General features: G+C 45.2%; 1 protein-coding gene across 1 annotated transcript in view; it reads left to right on the top strand.

Annotated features, from left to right (window-relative positions):
* cntln (centlein, centrosomal protein) overlaps positions 1–23,163 on the top strand; it is a 101,658-nt gene that overhangs the window by 33,720 nt on the left and 44,775 nt on the right. The window contains exons 11-16 of the mRNA XM_056409530.1: positions 226–345; positions 3,094–3,215; positions 7,671–7,787; positions 16,574–16,674; positions 19,921–20,018; positions 20,941–21,494. Coding sequence (XP_056265505.1) covers positions 226–345; positions 3,094–3,215; positions 7,671–7,787; positions 16,574–16,674; positions 19,921–20,018; positions 20,941–21,494 — 1,112 coding nt within the window. The remainder of the gene's footprint in view (positions 1–225; positions 346–3,093; positions 3,216–7,670; positions 7,788–16,573; positions 16,675–19,920; positions 20,019–20,940; positions 21,495–23,163) is intronic.

The raw sequence follows: 23,163 nt of genomic DNA, 5'->3' as shown, positions 1-23,163 counted from the left end.
CTCCGATAGTATGTTTGTTTGTGTGCGCCTATGTGTGCGCTGAAGAAGACAATGTTCATGTTTTACTCAAGGTGAGAGGGGAGTGGAAAGAATATGGATGATTCCATTATTGGCATTCACTCAGTGTTTCTCCAGATGTTAATTGTTGCATGGGTTTGTGCCTGTCTGTGAAAAGGAAGTGTACTCAAGTTCTCACCCCGGTGCTTCTTTGCTTTCCCGTCCCAGGGTGCACCGGTGCAGCGATCCAGGTCTTTGTCCCCAGCCAGCAGTGTGGCGTTGGTGAGCAGGAAGAGACGAGGGGCAGAACAGAGGATTCAAGACCTTGAGAAGCTGCTGCAACTGAAGGTAACTAGCTTACATAGATGAATACACATGATGTACTCGCCTTTCTCTATCTACATGAATCGATCATCCTCTTTTTGTGTGTGTGTGTGGGGGGGGGGGTTCCTTCTAACTTTATGTCCTTTTGTTTCCTGCAACATTGAGGAGCTTTGCGAATGTTTGTGTGCCGTGAGTAGAAACCGGCACAGAGTATAAAAGATCCGAATGTATGACTCTTCGTTGTTCCGCGTCAGCTCGTGTCCGCGTGAGCCTAACCCGGATCTTCCGTCTCCATGTTTCCCCCACATGACGCAGAGGTGTCCAGCTGGTCGTGTGGAGCGCGAGACCGGCAGCGTGGCGCCACTGTCTTACATTTGATTGCTGCTATCAGCCGCTGGGTTGTAGGGAAGGTTTGCAGCTCTGTAAGAGTCACAGTCTCCAAAGGGTTCATTTGCACCACCGCTGCCTCCTCCATGACCTTCTCTCACGGTGTCTTTCACACACACATACAAATGCATATGTGTGCGCACATAAACACAGCGCAGGCAGTGAAGCAGCAGGAGAGGAGCTGCTCCAGTGGAAGTAGATGCAGCAGGTTTTTTTTCTTCCTTAAACGAATCTGCTTTATTGCTCTTTTAACCTTCATGTGCTCTATGGCGTTGTTCTCACACTGTTCTTTAGTCCCATGTCTATTGTTCTCTCTCAGACTAAATACACCTCTCTCCTGTGTTTCTTTCCAGGTGTCAAGATGAGACTTTCTCTATTTTATTTCATCAGTAGAGTACGTTTTCCGCTTCCCCCTTCCTCTGTCCTCCTCGTTGACTTTCTTTACCCTTTCCGTATTTGAGGCTGACCAGTAAGTGAGTGATTATGTAGAGGTTATCTCCCCTTGAACACAATCGCAGGAACACATTAGGCATCATTTTCTTGTCAGATCTGAAGTGTCTGAATTATATCACTGGCAGACAACTAGTCAGACCTTAATGCTCAACGTAGATCCAGACGACACGCATGGCTGTCTTAGTTAATGGTGCCATTTATGTGTCAGTTGAGGGGCATTTATTTAGCAAAGGTATGTATAGAAAAACTGTGATTGGCAACGCACATCTGTGGCCACATTATTGAGAGCATTAGTTCAGACCATGATTTAGTGGTCATGTCCTTTGCTTGGATGTGGCATTGAGAAAAATGCCCTCCATCAGCCATAGCTGAGACCTCACCTCCAGGATCTTCCAGTACAGCACTTCACTCTGTCCAGTCTGTTGTTCTCCATTTGATCCTATCTAATTATTTCCAAAAGAATGCCTTTCAAATTGGCTACGCCAGTGTTGACATTTTGACCTTAGCAGTTAACAGCAGCAGACAAACAAACAATTCTCATAATAATGGCCTTTTTTTTCCTCTTTTTTTTTTTTACTTCCTTACTCCACACACTTTCAAGTAAACAGTGGCTGTTGCTGTGTAATTATTTTTCAGCTTGAGAACGTCCACAGTCGTCTCTGCTGGCTGAGTAAGGGGGTGTATTGATCTGTGGGCAAGGGTCTGTGGCCTGATGACCAGAACTGGGCTGCCCTGGGGAAGCTCTGTAAGGAGCCTGAGAAGCCATGATGTGGCTAATGCCCTGCCACTTGCTCCATCCTGCCCCCCCTCATCCCCCCCATCAGTCAGCCACATCTCTTCTGTGTCCTCCTTCAGCTCCTATAGCTCCACCGGTTAACACTGCCCTGGTCCGGCCTCTTTCATTAGAGCCTTGTTTCTGAGAGGTTGGGGGCAGCTCGAAGGGGCCGAGGATGTCTTGCAGATGTCCTCTGTGAATAATCCGCACCTGGGAAAATCCATACTTGTCACAGTGGCAAGTGTGAATGTGCATTGTGTGTGTGTATGAGTGTGCACCTGTTGTGTGTCTGGTGCATGTTTGTGCGCTCTCTGTTCTTTGTCCTTGTTAATAATAACAGGGCTGAGGGCTCGCATTTCCCTCTCTGCAGGGCAGCCGTGTCATATCAGCAGTAAACAAGCTCCTTCCCTTCAGAAGGCGCTCGACAACTCTCCCTAGCCCTGGCCACTCAAGCAGAAACCTGTCCTGCACTCGTCCTTTCTCTTCCTTCTCTTTCTAATTTCTCCGTTTTCTCTCTTTTTCTCATTCTTCTCTTTTCACACGCTGTCTTTCTCTCTTCGTTTGCTCTCTTTCCACCTCTGTTTGTCCTACCTTTTTTGAAAGTGTTTTCTCCGCCGGCCGCAAGTAAGGTCAATGTGATGGGGAAGAGAGTTGCCCCTGACAAGAAAAATCTATATGTTGTCTTCTCTCACTCCCTCTTTAAAGCTGGAGCCCAATCTCAGTGTTTTAATAGCTGTCAACAACAGTGGCAGCAACAAACCCACCAACACAACACGCGCTGGTCATCAGTTGGTAACTCCAGCGAGTTTCTTTGCTGGTTAAAGATCCTGTGTGTGTGCTCGGTGTTCTGTGACCCCATTGACTCTGTGTAAATGTCGTCCCTTAATGATGTCTCAGTAGCCCAGTGAGAGTGGAAGCTCTTGTCAAAGAGGAAAGCGAAGACAGAAAAGACTCTGCTGGCTCCTGTCAGGCAAAGGTGTTTCAGCTGCAGACCAGTTTAAATATGTAGTGGGTGAGGGGCTGTGCTCAGCTTCCCTGACACACTGCTGTGACAGTGTAAATGAAGCGGACTCCCTATGTCCGCTAAGTTCCGTTTCATTTGACACATACGACTTTGGGAGAGAGAACAAATGCCTTGTCGCTGTGTGCCTTTACAGACGGAGGAGAATGAAGAGCTGAAGAGGGCTCATGATACGCGCCGCGAACGCCTGTGTCTGATTCAAACCCACTACAAGGCAGTCCGAGGCCAGCTGAAAGAGATGGAGAAGTTAAATGGCCTGTGAGTAAACGGTCTACGCGGGTTTAAGTGTCGCACAACACAGATTTATAAATGTGACACAATAAATACTGAACACTCACTGAATTCACCGGACCTGTAAGGTTCTTGTGACGGGGTGAGGCTCAGGCGCAGAAAAAAAGCACTCTTTAATGAGGCAAAACAGTTTACAAGAAAACAAGGTCCAAAAGGGGCAGGCAGAGGATCGTCGGTCAGGGCAGGCAGGCAGGATTAGATACGACAGACAGGACGACGGGAAAAAGACACGGAACTAGAGACGACAATCCGACAGCAGACAAGAGAAAGACTGACACAATATATAGGGGGGGAAACAGGTGTACGACATCAGACACTAACGAGACAAGAGTGGCTGAGGGCAGGTGCAGGGAATTAAACAAGAGACATAGGCGACACGGAACACAGGAGAAACAGAACCGGGTGTTACAGGACCTGTTGGTGAACACACATTTGACTGATAAACCACAAAGGTCCTCTGCACACACAAAGTCGTTTGGATAACGTCCAGCTCCACCCGGCAGCAGGCAGCGAATGAGATGTTTCTAAGCACATAACTCACCTTGCCTGATGTTAAAAGCCCTTGTGAAATGCTACAACCCTCTTAAACCACTCGCAAAGCGTCTTAGGGACTCATTGCTCCCCACATGTTGGATTTGGGAAAGTGGAAGAAATTCCTTCCTTTGCCTTTTTAAAGCTCTGAGGTTTTAAGCCCAGTCAATTTGTGCCTTTTTGTGCCACGTGTGTGTGCGCTGCTTCTGCGTCTCTTCTCCCCCAGCGTTCATTAGACTGTGAGAGCCAGAGGCTGGAGGTGTCTGGTCCTGGGGGGTGCAAGGTGTTTGAGAAGGCCTGCTGAGGAAGGAGGAGGGGAGAGGAGGGTCCATTTCCTGCCACGGACCTGTTATCTTCACAAGAAACCACAGGATTTTTACACAAAGCCCAAAATGTGCTGGAAAATGCCGTTAATATATATATGGGTCTTTTCTCTCCGTTGTCCCCCCCCCCCAGCCCAGCCCTTTCCCTCTTTTTCTGTCGCTGTTTCTTTTCTCCAGCAGCGTCATTGAGTCCATTCTAAAATGTAACTAAAGGTGCATATGTTTTGATGGCCGCACGGGAGCAACGTGTTGACCCTGTCAGCTGTTTTCTCTCCGGGTTAATTAAAGAAAACCAGCAGTGCAATGTGAGCCCGTGTGAAAGTGGAGTGAGAGAGAGCGCGTGTTCAGCGCTCGGCTCGACTCGGCTCATGTCAGCTCAGCGCGGCTCAACAGCATGTGTCTGAGAGAGTGGGAACAAAGACGGGGGAGATGTCGAGAGGGAAAACTCTCAGAGTCGACACCAGTTGTGCTGCCGGTCTTCATTTGAGCAGGTTGGCAACGAGAGGCTGCGTGGAGGACCGCCTCCATGTGATGAGGAGAAAACATGTATGCTGGTATGCTAAGGCTGTGGTTAACTGTAAAGCGCTGAGAAGACACAAACAATCCATAATAATATGTCTGTAGTATCAGTGTCAGTGTATTTGTATTTCAAGACTGACATCAAATTGATGCAATAGGCAGCGTTGCCCTTTTCAGTCAGAGCCCTGCATGGCACCAGCCAGTCACTCAATGTTATGATCCTGGCATTCATTTGGCATTAAGCCCCATCCTTAAATAGCTGTAAAACCCACTGGGGGTAATGCCATCCTGAATGGGAGACAATAGGAAATGACTTAAATACTCCCATTAGTGCTGGGAAATCAGGGCCCTAACAAGTCAGTGGGGATAGGCACCGGGGCTCATTGCATTTCAAGCTTGTTAAGGATTTCCTCGTGGCTTCCATGCTGAGTTGTTGCATTTTTGGAAAGATGCAGGGGGTCGTTTTCATTTCCCCTTCTGTTTGCTCCCCACACACACACACACACACACACACTGTAACCTGCCACACAAACATGCCTGTACTTTCAAATTCTTATGTTTATATATAGTACTCAGGTTACGTCAACTAAGTAATTTTTCTGTACCTCACCGGATTTCAGTTTACCATATATATATATAAATATTCACCGCTCATCAGCAGAAATAAGTATGGAATTAAACAATGGGTTGCCTGCCGAGTGACGTCACCAGTATGCGTGATAACCTGTCCCACTCCAGATAGAACTCCCAGCCAATCACAAAGCAGACAAAAGGTCCACTGGCTCATCAGCATGCAGGTGGTGCGCACTTTGCTCGTCCCAGTAAAACCATCCTGCCATTTACCATTACCACCATATTTTCCTAAAATGGCATGAAGGAGAGGGGGGGGGGGGGGAAAGCCAACTTCTTATTTATATTAAGGAAGGGAAAACGTTTTTTAATCAGACTGGGGATGATGAAGGTGAGCAAATAAAATTAAAGGTTATTAAAGCATCCGTACTCTGATCAAAGTTGCGCCCATAAACAGATTCCCCCTGAATCAGAGCAATTAGCCGCAGCAGCGCGGAAAAGTTCTCTCTATTTCCTCCTGCTTAATAATGGAAACCACGATACCATAGGGGAGAGAGCACTGAGGCCGAGGAAGAAGATCGCTCTCTCATGGCTCCATGTTCAACAGCTTTCTGGCCCACTGTAAACGCATTAAAATGCTTTAAAAAGCTTTACCGTGACTTACGAATGCTTCACACACCTTTTATAAGGAATGCAGTTGATACACCGCACACTTACAAATCACACAGAGCGAATTAAAAACGGAGCTGTGGGTAAAATAGCATGTGCTTTTACAGCTCCGTGCAGTGTTACGAGAGCTCAGGCTGAATTAATTGTGTGTTGGCTGTAGAATGTGTAAACGTGTATCAATCTCTGTGACCATACAGTGAGATTATATGTGAAGTAGCTTTGCACTCTGGGAAACTAACCCGAGCCCACAGATGGCACAGATGTAAAATCACACACGCATACACTATGAAGAATTTCAAGGGCTCCAAATTGCTCACAGGGGCATCAGCAGTATTAAATGAAAACATTTTCCGTTCTCCAGTAGCCTCCAACTCCCAGACAGCGGGGTTTAAGTAGTATTAGCGGCGTGTGGCTGTATCTACATCGCCAATAACGACCACGGGAAAAGGAACCCAAGAGCAGTGACCCTCCCAATCCATTCACACATCTACCTCATTGATTGAGTCACAATGTGAAACTCTACTGTTTGTGTGTGTGTGTCTGTGTTTGTGTCTGTGTGTGTGTGTCTATGTGATGGGTGTCTGTTTTTGTGTCTGTGTGTCTGTCTGTGTTTGTGTGTCTGTGTGCGTCTGTGTTTGTGTCTGTTTGTGTCTATGTGATGTGTGTGTGTGTCTATATGATGTCTGTGTGTCTATGTGTGTGTGTGTCTGTGTTTGTGTCTGTGTGTGTCTGTGTGATGTGTGTCTGTGTTTGTGTCTGTTTGTGTGTCTGTGTGTGTCTGTGATGTCTGTGTGTGTGTGTCTATGTGATGTCTGTGTGTGTGTGTCTATGTGATGTCTGTGTGTGTGTGTGTCTACATGATGTCTGTGTGTCTGTGTTTGTGTCTGTTTGTGTGTCTGTGTGTGTCTATGTGATGTCTGTGTGTGTGTGTCTACATGATGTCTGTGTGTGTGTGTGATGTGTGTCTGTGTTTGTGTGTCTCTGTCTGTCTATGTGATGTCTGTGTGTGTGTCTCTGTGATGTCTGTGTGTGTGTGTGTGTGTCTGTGTGTGAGTGAGAGAGACAACAATTCTATTCTCATCCACTATTTTTGCAATCTGTGGATTTTTCACGAAAAGGCATTTTATTTTGCAAATGAAAGGCTAATTGGAATTTAGTGTGTTGGCCTAAGACTGATTGATGAGTTGGGTGTGAGCGGGGATGCAGGCGAGCGCAGTAGGGACAGTGTGTGTGTGTGTGTGTGTGTGTGTGTGTGTGTGTGTGTGTGTGTGTGTGTGTGTGTGTGTGTGTGTGTGTGTGTGTGTGTGTGTGTGTGTGTGTGTGTGTGTGTGTGGTGAAGTGGTGAAGTTCAATGGAGGGGGAAGCCACTGAGCAAAAAGTGTCATTAAGTATTCATAAGTGAGGTGTAGACATTTGAATGACCTCGTTTGCGAGCGTGTTTTCGCCATTATCTACATTTGCATGGCACACAGGGAATGGTCCAACGCCCTGCCACCCGGGCAGTGCCCTGGGCTTTCACAGACGTGCGTACGTGTGGACACGATTTGCCGCTGAAATGTCAAAGTCAAGGCTGCTCATTTGAATACCGCTAAAGATGGCTGAATAACAAAAACAGAGTGAGAATAAGGGGCCTTGTTACCCCGATGTGAATTGGCCAGCGGCAGCAAGATGAGATACAGGACCGACCATTTTCCCTTGTTAGTATGTTTGCTTTACCGTGTGTGTGTGCGTGTAAGTGTTCAATTTATATGTGTGCCTTTGCTTGCCTCTACATTTTCTACGTTTTGTCTCGTATATGTTGTGCGTCCAGGCCAGGACGAAGGAAGCAGCGCGCAGAGCCGTGGCAGCTGAGACATGAGGACAGTGAGGCCGTGTGGAACGAGCTGGCCTACTTGAAGAACCTCACCAGGAAACTCTCGATTGAAAAGTAAGTCACGTGGTGTGTGAGCTGCGTGGCTGAACCGGAGATAATAGCAGCGCTGGGCGTTTGACTGTGTGCACGTCTTTTTGAAACCTTCGGTGGCTTAAGGTGCGTTCACACCAAAAGCGAAACTATTTTTTCGCGTCGCCCAAAACGCGTGAGTTTACTCGCTCGACCATTCACCGTGTTCAAGCCATGAGCGTTGAGACGCTCCGCGAGGGGCGGGACTTATCTCCGTGTCTCGTCGGAACACAAGAGCCGATTGGCCCGAGTTGCGAGATGACCGCCTCAAAGTTGAAATATTTCAACTCTGGGCGAAAATTGCGCCGCTGGAAACGCGCCGCTGTCAACGCGTCGACCACATCGCGCCGCCCTGGAAAATATCGCGTCTATCGCAGCCACAAGCGTCTGTACGTTGACTTTTCATGGGATTTGGTCGCGAAAAACTAGTTTTGCTTTTGGTGTGAACGCACCTTTACACGTGTACACACACACCAACAAGCATTCCCACTCTCCTGACTGGGCGTTAGGATTTGAGGGTGCCCTTCTCAACTTTGCAGCTTCCACCGAGCTCTCCGCATCATGCCCAGCCAGCAGGGGCCGAAGCGAGATCATGAGGCTCTGTGCTCATTTTTCAAAATTGGCTGCCCAAAAATTCACAAATTTGAGTGCAAACACGAAAATCACATCATCAGAATTGTTGGTGGTGTCTTTATGAAATAATTGCAAACTGTAGACTTGTTGCTGGTGTTGTTACGTGAGTGTAGTGGGAGTGGGTTTTCACAGATGAGGTTGGAGTCGAAGATAAATGTATCAGAATTTTTTATTGGACATGAATCATGGGAAGAAAAGCGAAGTTTGCTGGACTGCAGAATGTCTTCAACTCTGAGGAAACCGTAAAAATGTTTTATACCCTCCATCACATGGGGGGGGGGGGAGACACATGGGTGTCATTTTCATGTCCAGTCATGGATGCACTTTGGGTCCGATCCCAAAGGTCAGCGATCCACATCACAGGAAGAAATGCTGAGCAGACATAAGTCCATTTATGGGTAAGAGTTGACCCCACTGGGCTAACCAGACAAACAGAAAAGAACCAAATAAACAGAAAATAACCATGCAGGACGTAGGTCAACCACATCACAGTCCATCTGTGAAGACCAGTGTGTGCAATTTTGTGTCGATAAGACACGTGAATTGTTTCGGGGTGTTTTACGCTTTACTTTTTATTTAATTGCTTTCTTTGTTACTTAGTTTTTACTTCTATCTTTCTTCCCGCCCGTCTGTCTCTGGGTGTGGTGTAGGCATCGTCTTGTTTGATCTGGAGATGCCCCTGTAACCGTAACGCGACCACTGACCCTCTATGATGCTACACAAAGCTTGGCCTAAAGCCACTGTCTTCCTCTCCCCTCGCCTTCACCTCTCCTCACCTCTCTCCTCCTCTATCCTATGCCTCTGTACCCTCCTCTTCCCTTCTTCTGCCTTGTCTTCCCAGTTGTCTCCCTCCGGCCCTCTGTAATGCTGCAGTAGGCTGCGTCCAGAATTCTGGTACCTGCCCCCCCCCTTCCCCTCTGCTCACCCTCCTGCCCTGTCCTCCTAATCCCAGCTGAGCTCATTATGAAATAGCCCGGCTGCCTCTCTCCAAGCCTGAGCTGTCCGAGCTAATTACAGGCTAGCAGCCCTGGTGCCGCCGATGCTGCCTGTTAAGGGATGTCCGTCCGCCTGCCTGCCCGGCCACGACTAGAGCTGAGCAGAGCTGAGCACTGGATGGTGGGGTGGGGTGGGGGGGTGGATGGTGGGGGGCAGCAGACTACTGTGAGCACGTAGAGCCCTCGGACTTGACCTGCGAGGGAAACCACAAGGGACGGAGAGCGGCTTGCCTCATACCGATCGCGGTGTAACCGGCCCGTTCTTCAGGGTTAGTGTTGATCCCCTTCATGTGCCTCGGACCGGCCCCATCACCTCCTCCCTTCCCACCCCCCCGGGTGGCTGATGCAAAGAAAACTTGGCTGGGGTCTTTAAACTTTTTTTTTTAAACTCTCGTTTCCAGGGCACACATCTGCACACAGCTCAGTGAGCGAGAGCCTACTGCCCATCTCGACCCCATACCGTACCAGCTTCACCCTCCTGTTACCTTTCGGGTCAATTTGACCCCATTCAATGTTTAACGTCGGTGTTCCTTGGGGTCAATTTGACCCCAGGCTGTTTTTCACTGTGTCAAACAGATAAGAAATATCAACTTTTTTTTATATTTCAAGGGCTATTTAGGTAGTCAACAAACAAACATAAAGTACCTCACACTTAAACTTGGGAAACGGTATTAATTCTAATAATTTTCTGGAGGTTTTAATTGCTGGGGTCAAATTGACCCCGAGGGTAAAATATGTTAGTAAATGTAAAGGTAACAGGAGGGTTAACAAACAGCTTTACTTCCGTGCAATGCAAATGTCTGTTGAGAAGCAACGGAAAGGCACCGGCGTGTCCATCACAGAGAAGCAACACAAAGAGTGGTTTAAAGCGTAACTACCAGGACACCATTGCAACTGGTTGTTCCGTTGATCGTGTTATAATGAATGTGCTCGTGAAGGTTATGCTAGATAAGTGTTGGCAATGATCCACTAATGGGTAATTAACTCCTGGCAGCTGAAGAATTTAGGGCCAAATAAAGGCCCCTTATAACGCTTTAAACGCCAAGTGGCTGGCTTTAGAGGAGAGTCTCTGTGTAATCGCATCCTGCCTCCTTATTGTCATATCATCATATTGTGCACAGATGCTCCCCATCACCTTCTCCGAAAACAGCACTTGTAAAACACCACCTTGAGGCCCAAATGACCGTTTGCTTGTGTACGTCCTGCACAGCGGGCCCCCACTGAGACGGGTCTGTCTCCCTGCAGCTCCTCCCAACAACCTGCTCTTTGTTTGACAACCTTCTACACGAATATGATCGAGAATTATTAGCATTATGTTTTGTGGGTTATGTTCTCTTTGACCATCGTTAAGATATGCTCATTATTTAGTCAGTACATTTAAGAAACTCATGGCGAAGACATTACATCACACTCATGTGTGATTCGTGAACTGTTATTGTACCGACGGTGTTAATACAGCGTGTAGCTCCTGTTTTGGTGCTGCGGCTTACTGAAGAAGTTGCAGCTTAAATTCTTACATTTGGTGCACTGCTGTGCCCAACTTTTAATTTTCAGCTGCACCAGAACAAATGTAGGTGCACTGCAACTTTTCCAGAAGCGTTGTTGTCATCTTACCGGGATCAGGGGAGTCAGGTGGTGGAGCTGTTACCTCCACCGATGATGGGCTGGACCTCTCAGGGCCGCTAACAGGTGTAATGGGCACTCAAGCATTTGTCTTGACAAACAAAACAATCAATACATGATGTTTTAGCATCACACTTGGCAAATGTTTGCCAATATGTGCCAAAATATTTCCTTGCTTAAAAAGATGTCAAGAACTTAGTTATCCTGGCAAACTCAGAAATTGACGTCGATTAAAAATAATAATAAGCAAGTTCAATTTGTCTGAAACATATAGCTGTCATGATCTGGAGTTTGTGTCTCGTTTTGTGTCTTGTTTTGAAGTCCTTGTGTCGTCTGTCTCCCTGTGATTGTCTGCCCTGGCCCTGATTGTTTCCTTCTGTGTGATTGCTGGCCCCGCCCTCATTGTGTTCACCTGTGTCTCGTTCCCCGTTGTCCAATCACCTCCGCCTGCCTGTGTATGTAAACCCTGTTTGTCTCATTCCCAGTGTGGCTTCGTACTGTTTGGTCTGTGTTTTTGCCGTCCGTTCTGGTTTGTTGGATTAAAGATTGTTTTTTGCAGTAATGTCGGCATTTGGGTCCTCTCTCGCTGCGACAACCGTGACAAGTCATGACAATAGCGGTTTCTTGATAGTATGAAACGGCCTTGGTGCTTTTTATTACTCAGTCAGCAAACATGCACACAACTAAAATAGCTTCCCCGTTATATAGTCACGTGATTAGCCGCTGACAGAATCTGACATGAGGACCGATATCTCATCCTTTCATCAGTGTATCAATATCTCTCAGACGCACACTGGAGTGCATTTAAGTTAAAGGGTGCAAACAATCAAACTAGTTGACACCAAGGCTGATTTTCAAAGGAGATTTCCTTCTGGTTGTAGTAGATATAATATCTGGCAAGCAACTACGGGCAGGGTGGGCAAGAACATTTACAGTGGGATCATTTTATCATTACGCATCCGTCTGCGGCACTCCATGTCTGTGCTTCTTAATTGTTGTTAAAGGTCTGTTGGTAAAAAGAGGCAGGGATTATTTAGGCACCATGAACAGAATAAACACATGCAGCGCACCCTCAGACTTAAGATGCTATACTGCGACGACATCAAAGCATAAATTAGCCAGCGATTACTGGGGGGAAAGCCTTTGAGATCATTTGCACTGCAGCGGCAGTGGAAGCTCCTCTATAGAGAGTGACCATTACCAACGTGAACCTCCCCAATAAGCGACGTTGACACTAATTAAGTTTAATACATTTTACCCTGATGTTCCTCATATTCCTCTATTTCTTTTCGTTTCATCTTGATTTGCTAAAGGGTATTAGAAGTAATGACCCGGGCTTAGTTGGAGGAGGGACACATTTGCTCACACAAACACACACAAACATAATGTTTTATGCATGTTTTTTAATCAGACAACTACGGTTTTTCCCTTCATTAATTATTTGGGAAATTAATTATTGGGCAAAAAATACCCAACTTGCTTTACACTTAGTAATTCTGATACAAGCTTCCGTGTGCCATCAATTCTTAACCAGTCCCATAACGAGAGGAAATTTGAGCACAAAGAACCCCATTTCAAAGAACCGAATCTCAGAAACCCAATTCACACATACAGTACATGAGAGAATGTAGTGTGCCTATGTCCCCTCATATTTAAATAGTCATTGATGCCGTGGTATTTAGTTGTTCCTCGTGTTTAATAATTACAACATTATTATATTGTTTTTATTCCATATTAGGATGCCTTGCAGCATCAACACGCCTCTCGAACAGAGAATATTGTGGCCATCCTATGTTGTTTCCACCAGTGGCTATGACATGAATCCCCATTTACCGCTCACATCAGTGGCCTGTGGCAGGAGAACCATTGTTGCTGCTCGCCCAGAGCAAAAATACTGGGCTGAGCCATGTAAACTCCACCAGTCACCATTTCTGCTGACAGCGGTGGCTTATCCACCCAAACTCCCGCCATGAATGAACAGCCCTCTAGTCTGAGTTTAACCAGAGGGGAATCCCCCCCCCCCTCCACACACACACACACAGACCCCAAAAACAAGATTCTTTCCCCAGCTATAAAAATGCCAGAGGTTCTTTTTTCTTCCGCTTTCTCACCCTATTCCCTGCTGTTCCTGTGTGTGTGTGTGTGTGTGTGTGTGTTTTTATGTGTCGAGCAGGAAAGTGAAAGAACGCTGGCATGTGAAAGCACAATGGCTGCGGACGATGTTGCGTTGTACACCCTCGTGGATGGAGGCTGGCCGCGTGTGCTCTAAGCGGTGTCGGGTGCAACACGGGTAGAGACGAGATCAAATGACATGGAGCGGATCGCTTCGGGCCGAAGTTCTCATGCTGCATGAGAAAGAAAATGTTTTTGAAAGCGGGGGGCCAAAAGAGCGGCGTGAGACGCAGACGTACATTGCAGACCACATCATTACCAGCGGTAACACCCGTCTCGTGCCTTTTAGTTCGGTTTCTGCACAGAAACTTCTTTTGCTGTTATGCCTGCTGAGTGTTATTCTACCTTAGGCGAAGGAGCAAGTTGAGAGGCATTTGATTTAGTATTCAGATTTTAAAAAATGAAAAGAAAAGACTTGACATGGAGCTGTCGAAGGTGTGGCTGGAGAGAACCGTTTCTCCTCTGCGGTATCATTTCACATGCATTGCAGGTAACGGGGGTTAGTCTGACTGAAAAAGGTTTTGTCTTCTTCTAATTCTAAGAGCTACTCGCTTCTCATCATCATGACCCCAATAGGTGGAAGAGAGTAAGCATCTGTTTAGGAAGTGATGGACTCACGCAAGAAGCAACTTGTGAGGCTGTGGGAGGATTGGTGCAAACATTCAAGGAAACTGGAAAGATGCTTGTTTTCAACGATGTCATCAATCATCATTGATCAATTTTGCCCAAAAATGAAAGATCCTTCAATACACCTGGAACAGGTGGTGGAGAGGAGGACGTTGAAGAAACTTGTGTCCATATTGGACAACCCGGACCACCCTCTCCACCACCTCCTACAGGGACAGAGGAGGACTTTCTCCAGACGTCTCCTCACGCTCCGCTGCCACAAGGACATATACAGGAGAACATTCCTGCCGACGGCTATTAGGCTCTAGAACAGATCACCTCTTGCCAGATCATAGTGCAATAACTACAATAATAACTTAATATTTACACTATGTTGATCTGCACTTCACACATTTCATTTATTTACACCACACACATACACACACATTTCATTTTCATTTACACTACACACATACACACACTTTGCATTTTGCACACTCTCTCTATATTTAATATTTTTATATTTAATTTAATTTTACACTGCAGTCATTAGTATTGTATTGTATTGTGTATGCATATATGTTGTATATATATATACATATATATTTGTATTTTATATTTTACTTTGTATACTTTGCACAGTCATTTTATTATATTTGTTTGTGTGTGTGTATATATATATACATATGTTTCATTTTATATACATATATATACTTCATTTTGTATTTTATATTTTACTTGAATACATCTATATCTTTCATCCCTGTTTTTTATATTTTATTCTCGTGTGTTTAGTTTATTGGTGCTGCTACTGTGACGACAAATTTAATTTAATAAAGTATATATCTATCTATCTACTAAATGTAGTTATAAATGTAAACTCTTAGCACAGTAATATTGTCACTCACTTTATTGAACTTTACAAAACTAAAGTAAATGTGAAAGAAATTACAGTTTTTAAAATACAAATTGGCCTACAAATCAAGGTTTATATGTATTGTTATTTTTACTTTCCCTAAATATATCTTGGTAGATATTGAAGATAAGTCACCAAATGTGTATTATTGTTCTTGCAACATCTTGCTAATTCCCAATATACGGCAGACTGGTGCACACACTGCAACAACTGAATGGAAAGGATGCAATAGTCTTCCATCTGCAAATTGTTACGATGTGGAACCGGAGGCCTGTGGCCAATGAGCTCCATCTGCAATCCAATCCCTTCTCCATCGAACAAAGTATGCTTATCTTTCAACAAAATGTAATGTTTTGCATATGAACTCTGGTTCAACGTCAATACCATCAGCGTCCGAAAAGGCGTGAGAGAGGAACATGAGATGGAACGGGCTCATTTCACATATTGCATATTTCAGCTCATTTGTCCCATTAACAGCCCCGACACATAAGGCAGTGCCGGTGTCTCATCGACTTGAGTTCATTTATGGAGGAAAATCTATAGAGGAGCGACACATATCCATCTGCTCCCCCCCCCCCCTCAGGGAGAGTCATTTGTGTACTTATTTAAGCTGCGGTCAGCCATTAGACGAGACCTCTACCGACTGTGTGGGCTAAAAAGCTAATTAACTTTTCTTCCCTGTGCTGTGGCGATAACTTTCCCCAAGTCATTGTCTTGGTATACGTCTGGAAACAATTCTTGGTTGATCTCTCGAAATTAGATTGGCGGAAACCGGTGTCTAGTTTGAGTTAATTGCCATCATGCTCATCACAGTTCACCATCGCCACAAATGCCCTGTGACTCCTCAAGCACTTCCGAGTGTATCTTTAGAAGTCAGCCCCGAGGAAGACCTGCTGTCGTAATGAGGTTAACTGAGGGAACAATGCCACCAGTAGCAGGGAGCTTGTTACCTTCGCATTGAAAATGCGGAAGGTTATGTTTTGATCGCCGTGTATTTATTTGTATGCGTGTTATTCGCATAAGTCAAAAAGTATTAAACCGAATCGCATGAAATTTGGTGGGATGATTGGTTATTATCCGGGGACCATTTGATTAGATTTTGGGATCGATCGGGTCAAAGGTCAAGGTCATGGCAAGGTCAAAATCTTATTTTTACCATAATTTGTATCCAATTGGCATGCAACTAATGCCAAAATGTTCACAATTCAATGCCCAATCTTGTGATATGCGAAGGTATGCGCTCTACCGAGTGCCCGGTCTAGTTTCTAGTGTTTCTCTCTGACTCCGTGGAGCAGAGGGGAGGGAAATGAGGTGTGTGTTTCAGGTGTGGTTGTCCCAGAGGGCTTGTGTGTATCCTCAGTAGACTTCAGTCGGGGTCCTAATAATAACTTGAAAGTGCAAAGTCTCGAGCATGGCTCCACATAATTAGCCTTTAGCAGGAATCAAGCTAATTGCAGAGAGGTAATTGGGCACACTTTCCAGTCTGTTTGTCTGTTATGATCCACACACACACAGACGCACGGTGTACTTTTCGACCTTGGCGTTTCATGTCGCTTGTCACTTTGATTTCCAGATGAATTAAAAAGCATTTTAATTAGTTGATTCTTAACAATGTCGTTTTTTCTGTTGCGAAGAGAAAGCCGGTGCATAAGATTGAAGGTAAAGTGTGTTATACAGGTTTATATAATAACAGAGTCCACAGTGGAATCCAGAAAGATACTCTTTATACAATGAGTGTGTTGGTAGTGGGTTCATATTTATCTATTTAAAATGTTAAGCCATTTATATGTGTGCCATTCATAAGTGAATGATGTGTGTAACTGCAGAGCCGGCGTCGAAGAGGAGCTGGACATGGTGCGGGTCCAAGCTGCTATGGACCGGGCCACGGTGAAGGAGCTCCACTTGTGTCTTGCTAATGAACACCAAGGTGAACCCTTTTTTTCTTCATAAAGTTTTTTGGGACGACATTTCAAAGTCACTTTGTGTCTTCAGCCTATTTTTTTCCTTTCTGGAAATAATTTGCCTCAATTAAAACATTTTTTAAAATAATGCAATTATTCTTGCAATAGTTTCCGATATTGTTCTCTACAATGCCAAGGATCTTGCCTCAGACTTAAAGGACAAAATATATTAATAAAAGGCATTGAATGTATCATCTGTAAGTGTTTAAATGACGGCACCTTTAAGCCATCCTTTTACCTCTGAGCCATGTCTATTACTGAGTAGAATTAATAGGACAACTCCCAGGGGAATTAATACGAAAACTCAATTAAGACTTGATCAACTCCTTGCAAATTGATTGAGAGATCAAGTCGTGTTCATCTTGTCTGCATATATCATTCCCGATGTTGAAAAGCACATCGCTTTTAATCCAATCTGCAACCTTTTATCAGACGTTGACCGCCGCAACTGTTGGCCTTAATTAACTAGTTCAATAGCAAATCTGTCCTCGATCGCTTTAATTTTCTTCACAACCAATGATTGGGTCTGTTGAGATGCACGCTTTTGATTTAAAGGATGCCACTAATTAAAATAGTGAATCCTCTTTTATTGACAGTCTAGTCAGGAATACTAGGAAATGAGCCCATTCTCAAGGACATACTTAGTTTCACATCTTGTGAGACAAATAATCACTGAATATATATATATGTTACACAAAAGGTGGACAATAAGTGTCTTTTGTGATGTCCAAATAATTTCCCAGTTTCTATCAGGTACACATTGAGAGTGGCTTTATGCAATGTGCTCTCCAGTACTGGTATTTGTATTGTATTACCACTCATGTTAAAGGTGCAGTCTCTCTGTGTAAAATCTGCACTCTTGGCACAATGCCAAACCATTCACAGTACATAAAGAAGAAAATATAAAAACGTGTTACGTCATGGAGGCAATGCCAGTTCATTTCAATTTTAGTTTTATATAGTTTTGGAGAAGATTACCATAAACTGTGAATAAATATGCCAGCTATGTTTCTATTTTTCGTACTAAAATTAAGGCTGTATTGTCATGCATATAATGTGCGATATTCACTTCTGCACTGAAACCAATATGTTTCGAGTCAATCGTAAAGTCAACCCGACATCATTAACAACAAAAAATTGTGACCGGCCAAAACATTTGCTCCTAAAGAATCTCTGTGACCCGATCAAAGGGACGGCGGGTTGAAACGCTCGCGCCGGGATCACACCAACAAAGGCAGCAGATGAAAGGAACGGGGTCTTTGTGCTGCAGCCCACGAGGAGACGTGGGAGGGACCTTAATGTATGCCGCTGTGCCAGGACCTCCTCCAACCGTGGGTGACTAGGGAGCCACCACGTCTTCTTAGGAAGGAAGTGCTGAGGTGTCAACTCCCAAGCCACCAGCACTGGAGCCGGATAATTGTCTCCCCACCTGGTTATGTACCCAGCGAACACAGCAGCCCTCCTGTCCTATTTGGTGCTCTGTCTGATTGGATGTGACATGCCGGGAAGACAAAAGAGCTGGCTGATTCAAAGGAACAAACTTCCCTGGGCAAAGCGTCAAATGCAAAGCAAGGGAGCAGCAGCCCCTCACGACACAGTCCTCACTCCTTGGCGCTCCCTCCTCGCCAACTCGCTCTGCAAAAGATCAACTGACCTGAGAAGTCAAGGTCCTAAATATTGAATGCTTCCTGCCTCATTGTAGAAATTATTTTGGTCGTTGCGTCATAAATGTGAAACGGGAAAGAATGAAAACCAGAAAGTTTGATATTGTTTCCTCCGTTGCCCTTTACGTCTCGGTGAGCAGATTGTTTCGCGGGTTTATCCTGTCAGACAGTGACACTGAGGCCTGTTGGATTGCGTACACTCAAAGAAATGACTCATTGGATGAACTCAATTAAATTGTTGGCAGGTTTTCCATCCAATAATTATATGCAACTCCAACTCAAATTTAGCACATCAGTGCAATAAAATGTAATTAAGTTAGTCCAACTCATTTGTATCAAATACATCTCAAATAAAATAACGATATTCATTCAATTAAATTAATTTGTGTTTGTCCAACTCAAAAGATAAACTAACTAACAAACAAAATATGCAAACTCCACACAGAAGGACTGGGAATTGAACCCACGGCCATCCGGCTGTAAGGCGACAGTGCTAGCCACTACACCACCGTACAGCCCTGAAAGTGTCTTCACCTCATGTAAACAACTGATTTTCAGCTGGCGCATGCGCAAAGGGTAGTCCCCAATGAAACACATATATTTTGAGTTGATATGCACACCATCTAACCTAAATAAATCTAATAAATGAAAGTATTCATACATTTTGTGTTACACCCATTAAATATAAATATCAATTTTTGGAATTGATTTATTTAAATGTATCAAACAATATTTAAATGTGTCACCTCGAAGAAGGCCTTGAATCGTTTTTGTGAGTGTAACCTAAATAAATCTAAAAATGAAAGTATTCATACATTTTGTGTTACACCCATTCAATATAAATATCTTCGTTTTGTAATTGATTTATTTAAATGTATCAAACAATATTTAAATGTGTCACCTCTAAGAAGGGCTTGAATCGTTTTTTTTAGTGTATGCGCACATGAAAATGTCTGCATCAACTCCCCAAGCACTGCATTCATTCTGTTATCATAAAGACGAAATCATATGTTTGCCACGGCCACTATCGAAGTTCTCAGAATAAAGCGGCGTGCTAGTCTGCGGAGATTAGCCGTCCGTTGGGGAAACACAGGCGCCTACAAAGCAGTGCAGCCCGGGGCTGTGTGTTCACGGGGGATTCAAGCACTTCTCTTCGTTTGTTTCCCATCCCTCCAGAGAGAGGTTGTGCCAGTGTGTGCTTTTGAAAACTGTTTTCCTATTTCCCGCGTGGACTACTAAATAAAACACCTCTCTGTTAATCAGGAAGGAGAACAAAAAAAGTCTATTTGATAAGGTTCTAGAAACGGGTGGTGGGTTTTAGCACTGCGAAGATTTTTTAAGTCCTTTAAAATAGAGCAACGGTGATCCTGCATTCCTTCTGATTCGATTGACAACAGAAGGAAAAAAAAGAAACTGGACCTTCAGAAGGAAATTAGACCTTGGTAATGCTAATTGATTTAATGTACCCTCTTTATAATCATTCTATTGATTGAGCCGCCTGAGTTTGACACATCATGTCACAATAACAAGCTTTGTTCCCTTTTGCAGAATTGCTTCACAAAGTGCTGGAGGAGCGCCAGGTCAAAAGCAGCACACCGAAAAAGCTTTCTGTTTCCTCAGAGCGGATGGAACAGTCATTTAAAAAGGTACAGCACTGCCGTCGCTAAGTGTTCTTTGTCATTGCCAATAAAGGAAACCCGACAGAGACATAACTAAGCACAATGCCTCTCAGAAAAAAAGTGTTTTCTCTCTTTCGAGAAAGATTTCAAAGTGTTTTTACTCTGAGGAGTAGTTTTTTTCTTCTTCCCACAGTTAAAAATAGTTTACAAATTCCGACAAGTATCAACTGTATGGAGGGAGCAGAGGACATTTTATTAAGTTATCCCAGAAAACAGTCGGTCATTTCACATAAATGCTGAATCGGAGCTGTTTGCTGGTTGCACATGTTTGTGCACATATTCTTTAAAAAAAAAAAAAACGCTTGCATGAATTTGTTTGGCATCCTCCTTTTACCTCCATGGCAGTGAATCATCAGAAGAGGGGGTAGTCATCTAATTTTCTTTGAAAGGTACCAGGCTCCACCAGCAGGCAGAGTAGGAACCAAATAAAAGGGAAAAATTGCCTGGAGGCAGAAACCCAGCAGGCATCCACTGTTCTCTTAAACAGTCTCCACCAAAGATCTAACAAATAGACTAAGTGCTCCCGCTTGATGATGGTGATCCGAGTACGGGGTGCCAGTCGGATGTCCATAGCCTTGCCAGGAGGGAGAGGAGGGTGTTACAACCCTCATTGGGGCATACACCCATGGGTACATGTCTGGGGAGGGAAACTACTGTGTGCATGCTACCACACACAGGTTAAATGAGGAACTGGCCTCTGATCGTAATTTTCTTTCATAAAAAAAATAACAGGGTGAACTCACAAATGTGACTGTTGTTGTTTTCACTCGCATTCCAAGAGCAGCATGTTCAGAAGTTTCAGTATTTCTGGTTAAAAAAACAAAACAGATACGCAAGAAAAAAAACCCTCTGTTGTACGACTGAGGCTCCATATCTCTGACTCCTGCAGATAGAACATCTGGAGCGGAGGATGGTGTCCCTGGAGGAGGAGACCGAGGGGCTGAGGGAAGAGAACGAGCAGCTCCTTGAGGCCAAGGAAGACTCGGCCCACAAGTGCCGCAGACTGCAAGCCTCCCTGGATCACCTGCGAACCCAGGAAGCTGTCCGTGAAGAGGCGGCCCATGCCCAGGCTCAGGCCCAGGCTCAGGCCCAGGCTCAGGCCCAGGGGATGCGCCATCGCAGCGAGATCGTGGCTTTCGAAGGCCGGCTGGCTGCCTCTCAGAAAGAGGCTACCAAACTTCATCAGCAGTTGCTGAAGCTGAAGCCGGATCTCGGGATCCTCAGGGCAGCCAGGGACTTCTACAGGAACCGCGCAGCAGCACCGGCGCAGGCAGGTGCAATCCCAAGCAACATTAGCTGGAAGGTCAAATTCAAAACAACGAGGCTCAGAGGTCCGTTGCACCAGTGCAGCCACCGAAGAGTCGGCCCCAATCAAGCCATCAGCTGGCAAGGCCGCAGCCCCAGTCCCACTAAGGACGAGTGGGAGGATATGAGCGTCGATAGGTAATGATACGCGCACACACAGATGCACTGATTCTCACGGGCACCCTCCTCATTATTTTTTTGGTGGTAGAAGTAGAGCGGATGGGCTGGCTGAATTGTGTGTGTGGGGGGGGGCCCACGCAGCATCGAGGGGACAACGTGCATATGCAAAGTGTAAGAAAATGGGTGATTGAATTTCATCTTCTGTCTAGTTGGTATTCAGGAGCCAAAAGAAGAATGCGAGCAAGAATGATAGAGAGAAGGAGAGAGGAGGGGGAAACTACTGTCAGATCCTTTGAAATATCCTGGGATGCCTCGCTTGGAGCTTATTGACTGGAATTTGCATGCAAAATTAGCCACCGCTCCACTCAAAGTTGAACCGATGCCAGGAAAGCCCCGGGATAAGGGGGCCGCCAAAGCCCGGTACCTTCCGGTGGTGCCATTCTCATGCACTAGTCACGCTACCTCGAAATTGACAGTTTGGCAGTTTGATTTAATTTACTGGTCCTTTGCATATTCACTAACCCCCCCTTGACAGCGCTAAGGATCCCCCTGCAAGTACCAAGCCCCCACCACCCCCACCCTCCACCCGTACACACACACATGCGTACATGTATAGAAGGTAAGCCCACCGCTGCGTCGAGTCATGTTGGATATCTTGTGGAGTGTCAATTCACAAGTGTGTTCCCCCAACCACCCCTATAAACCCCTCCCAACACACACACACACACACACACACACACACTTCCATCTCACCCACCCTCCGCTTTCCTCTCCTCGCGCTAATTTCGTTGGATACATTTTGAATGACCCGACTCGGCTCTGTACCAGATGTCTACAAGCTGTTTAACACCCTCTAAATTAAGAACCATCGACAGTAATTATTTCATGTATGTTTTATGCAAAAAAGCCACTGAGCCAACATTTGAGTGATGGTCGGAATGATTTGATTTCAAACACTTCATTTATTTCCCTTCACTCTCTCTCCTCGTACACCTCTCTGTATCCGCTCTCTTTTTTTGCTCCATCCTACTAACTCCCCATTTCTTCACCAACTCGCTCATCAGGCTGTAATCCACCCCATCTCAACCCACATGAGGCTGTTTAACAGGGTGCAGCTATGCCCCCTGCTTTCCTAATGCCTCTCCATGTGGCTAATCAGCAGCAGTCTAATAGCGGCTTTACCTGAGAGCAGGATCGAAGTGGATCTGTGAAGAAGGGTTCTAAACTGAGATGTTGTCATATTTAAGGCACCTGTCAACTGATTTGTTACTGTAAAGCCTTCTGCGTCTCTTATCTCGCAGCGGTCTTCCTCAGCAATATGTCTGGTCGGCTCTCCCGGAAATACAGTATTTCTGCCGAAGGAGGTTTGGCCTAAATAGTGGCAAATAAAGATGTCAGACTCGTTAAGGCTACTGACAAGTCTTTGTTATTTCCCCCTCCTTTTTTATCGCTGCCTCTGGCTCCCTCTCTCACGTTTTGAGCTGCTGGAGGCAGCTGACCATTTTGAGCAGATCAGCAGTTCTGTTAAAGAGGAGGACGGAATGGGAGCAGGGGGGCAAGAGGAATAGGGCTCGGAAACATGTTGAATTGTTTTGTGAGTAGGAATGCGGAGTGTGTTCGTAATTGCAGTAAAATGATCTCTGGAATACACTTCATTACAGACGGGTGACACTGTATTGACAAGGGA

The sequence above is a fragment of the Pseudoliparis swirei genome, chromosome 24 (assembly GCF_029220125.1).
Source record: "Pseudoliparis swirei isolate HS2019 ecotype Mariana Trench chromosome 24, NWPU_hadal_v1, whole genome shotgun sequence".
Lineage (NCBI taxonomy): Eukaryota > Metazoa > Chordata > Actinopteri > Perciformes > Liparidae > Pseudoliparis > Pseudoliparis swirei.
Note: the sequence above shows the minus strand (reverse complement) of the source record. Positions and strands in the feature narration are given on the sequence as shown.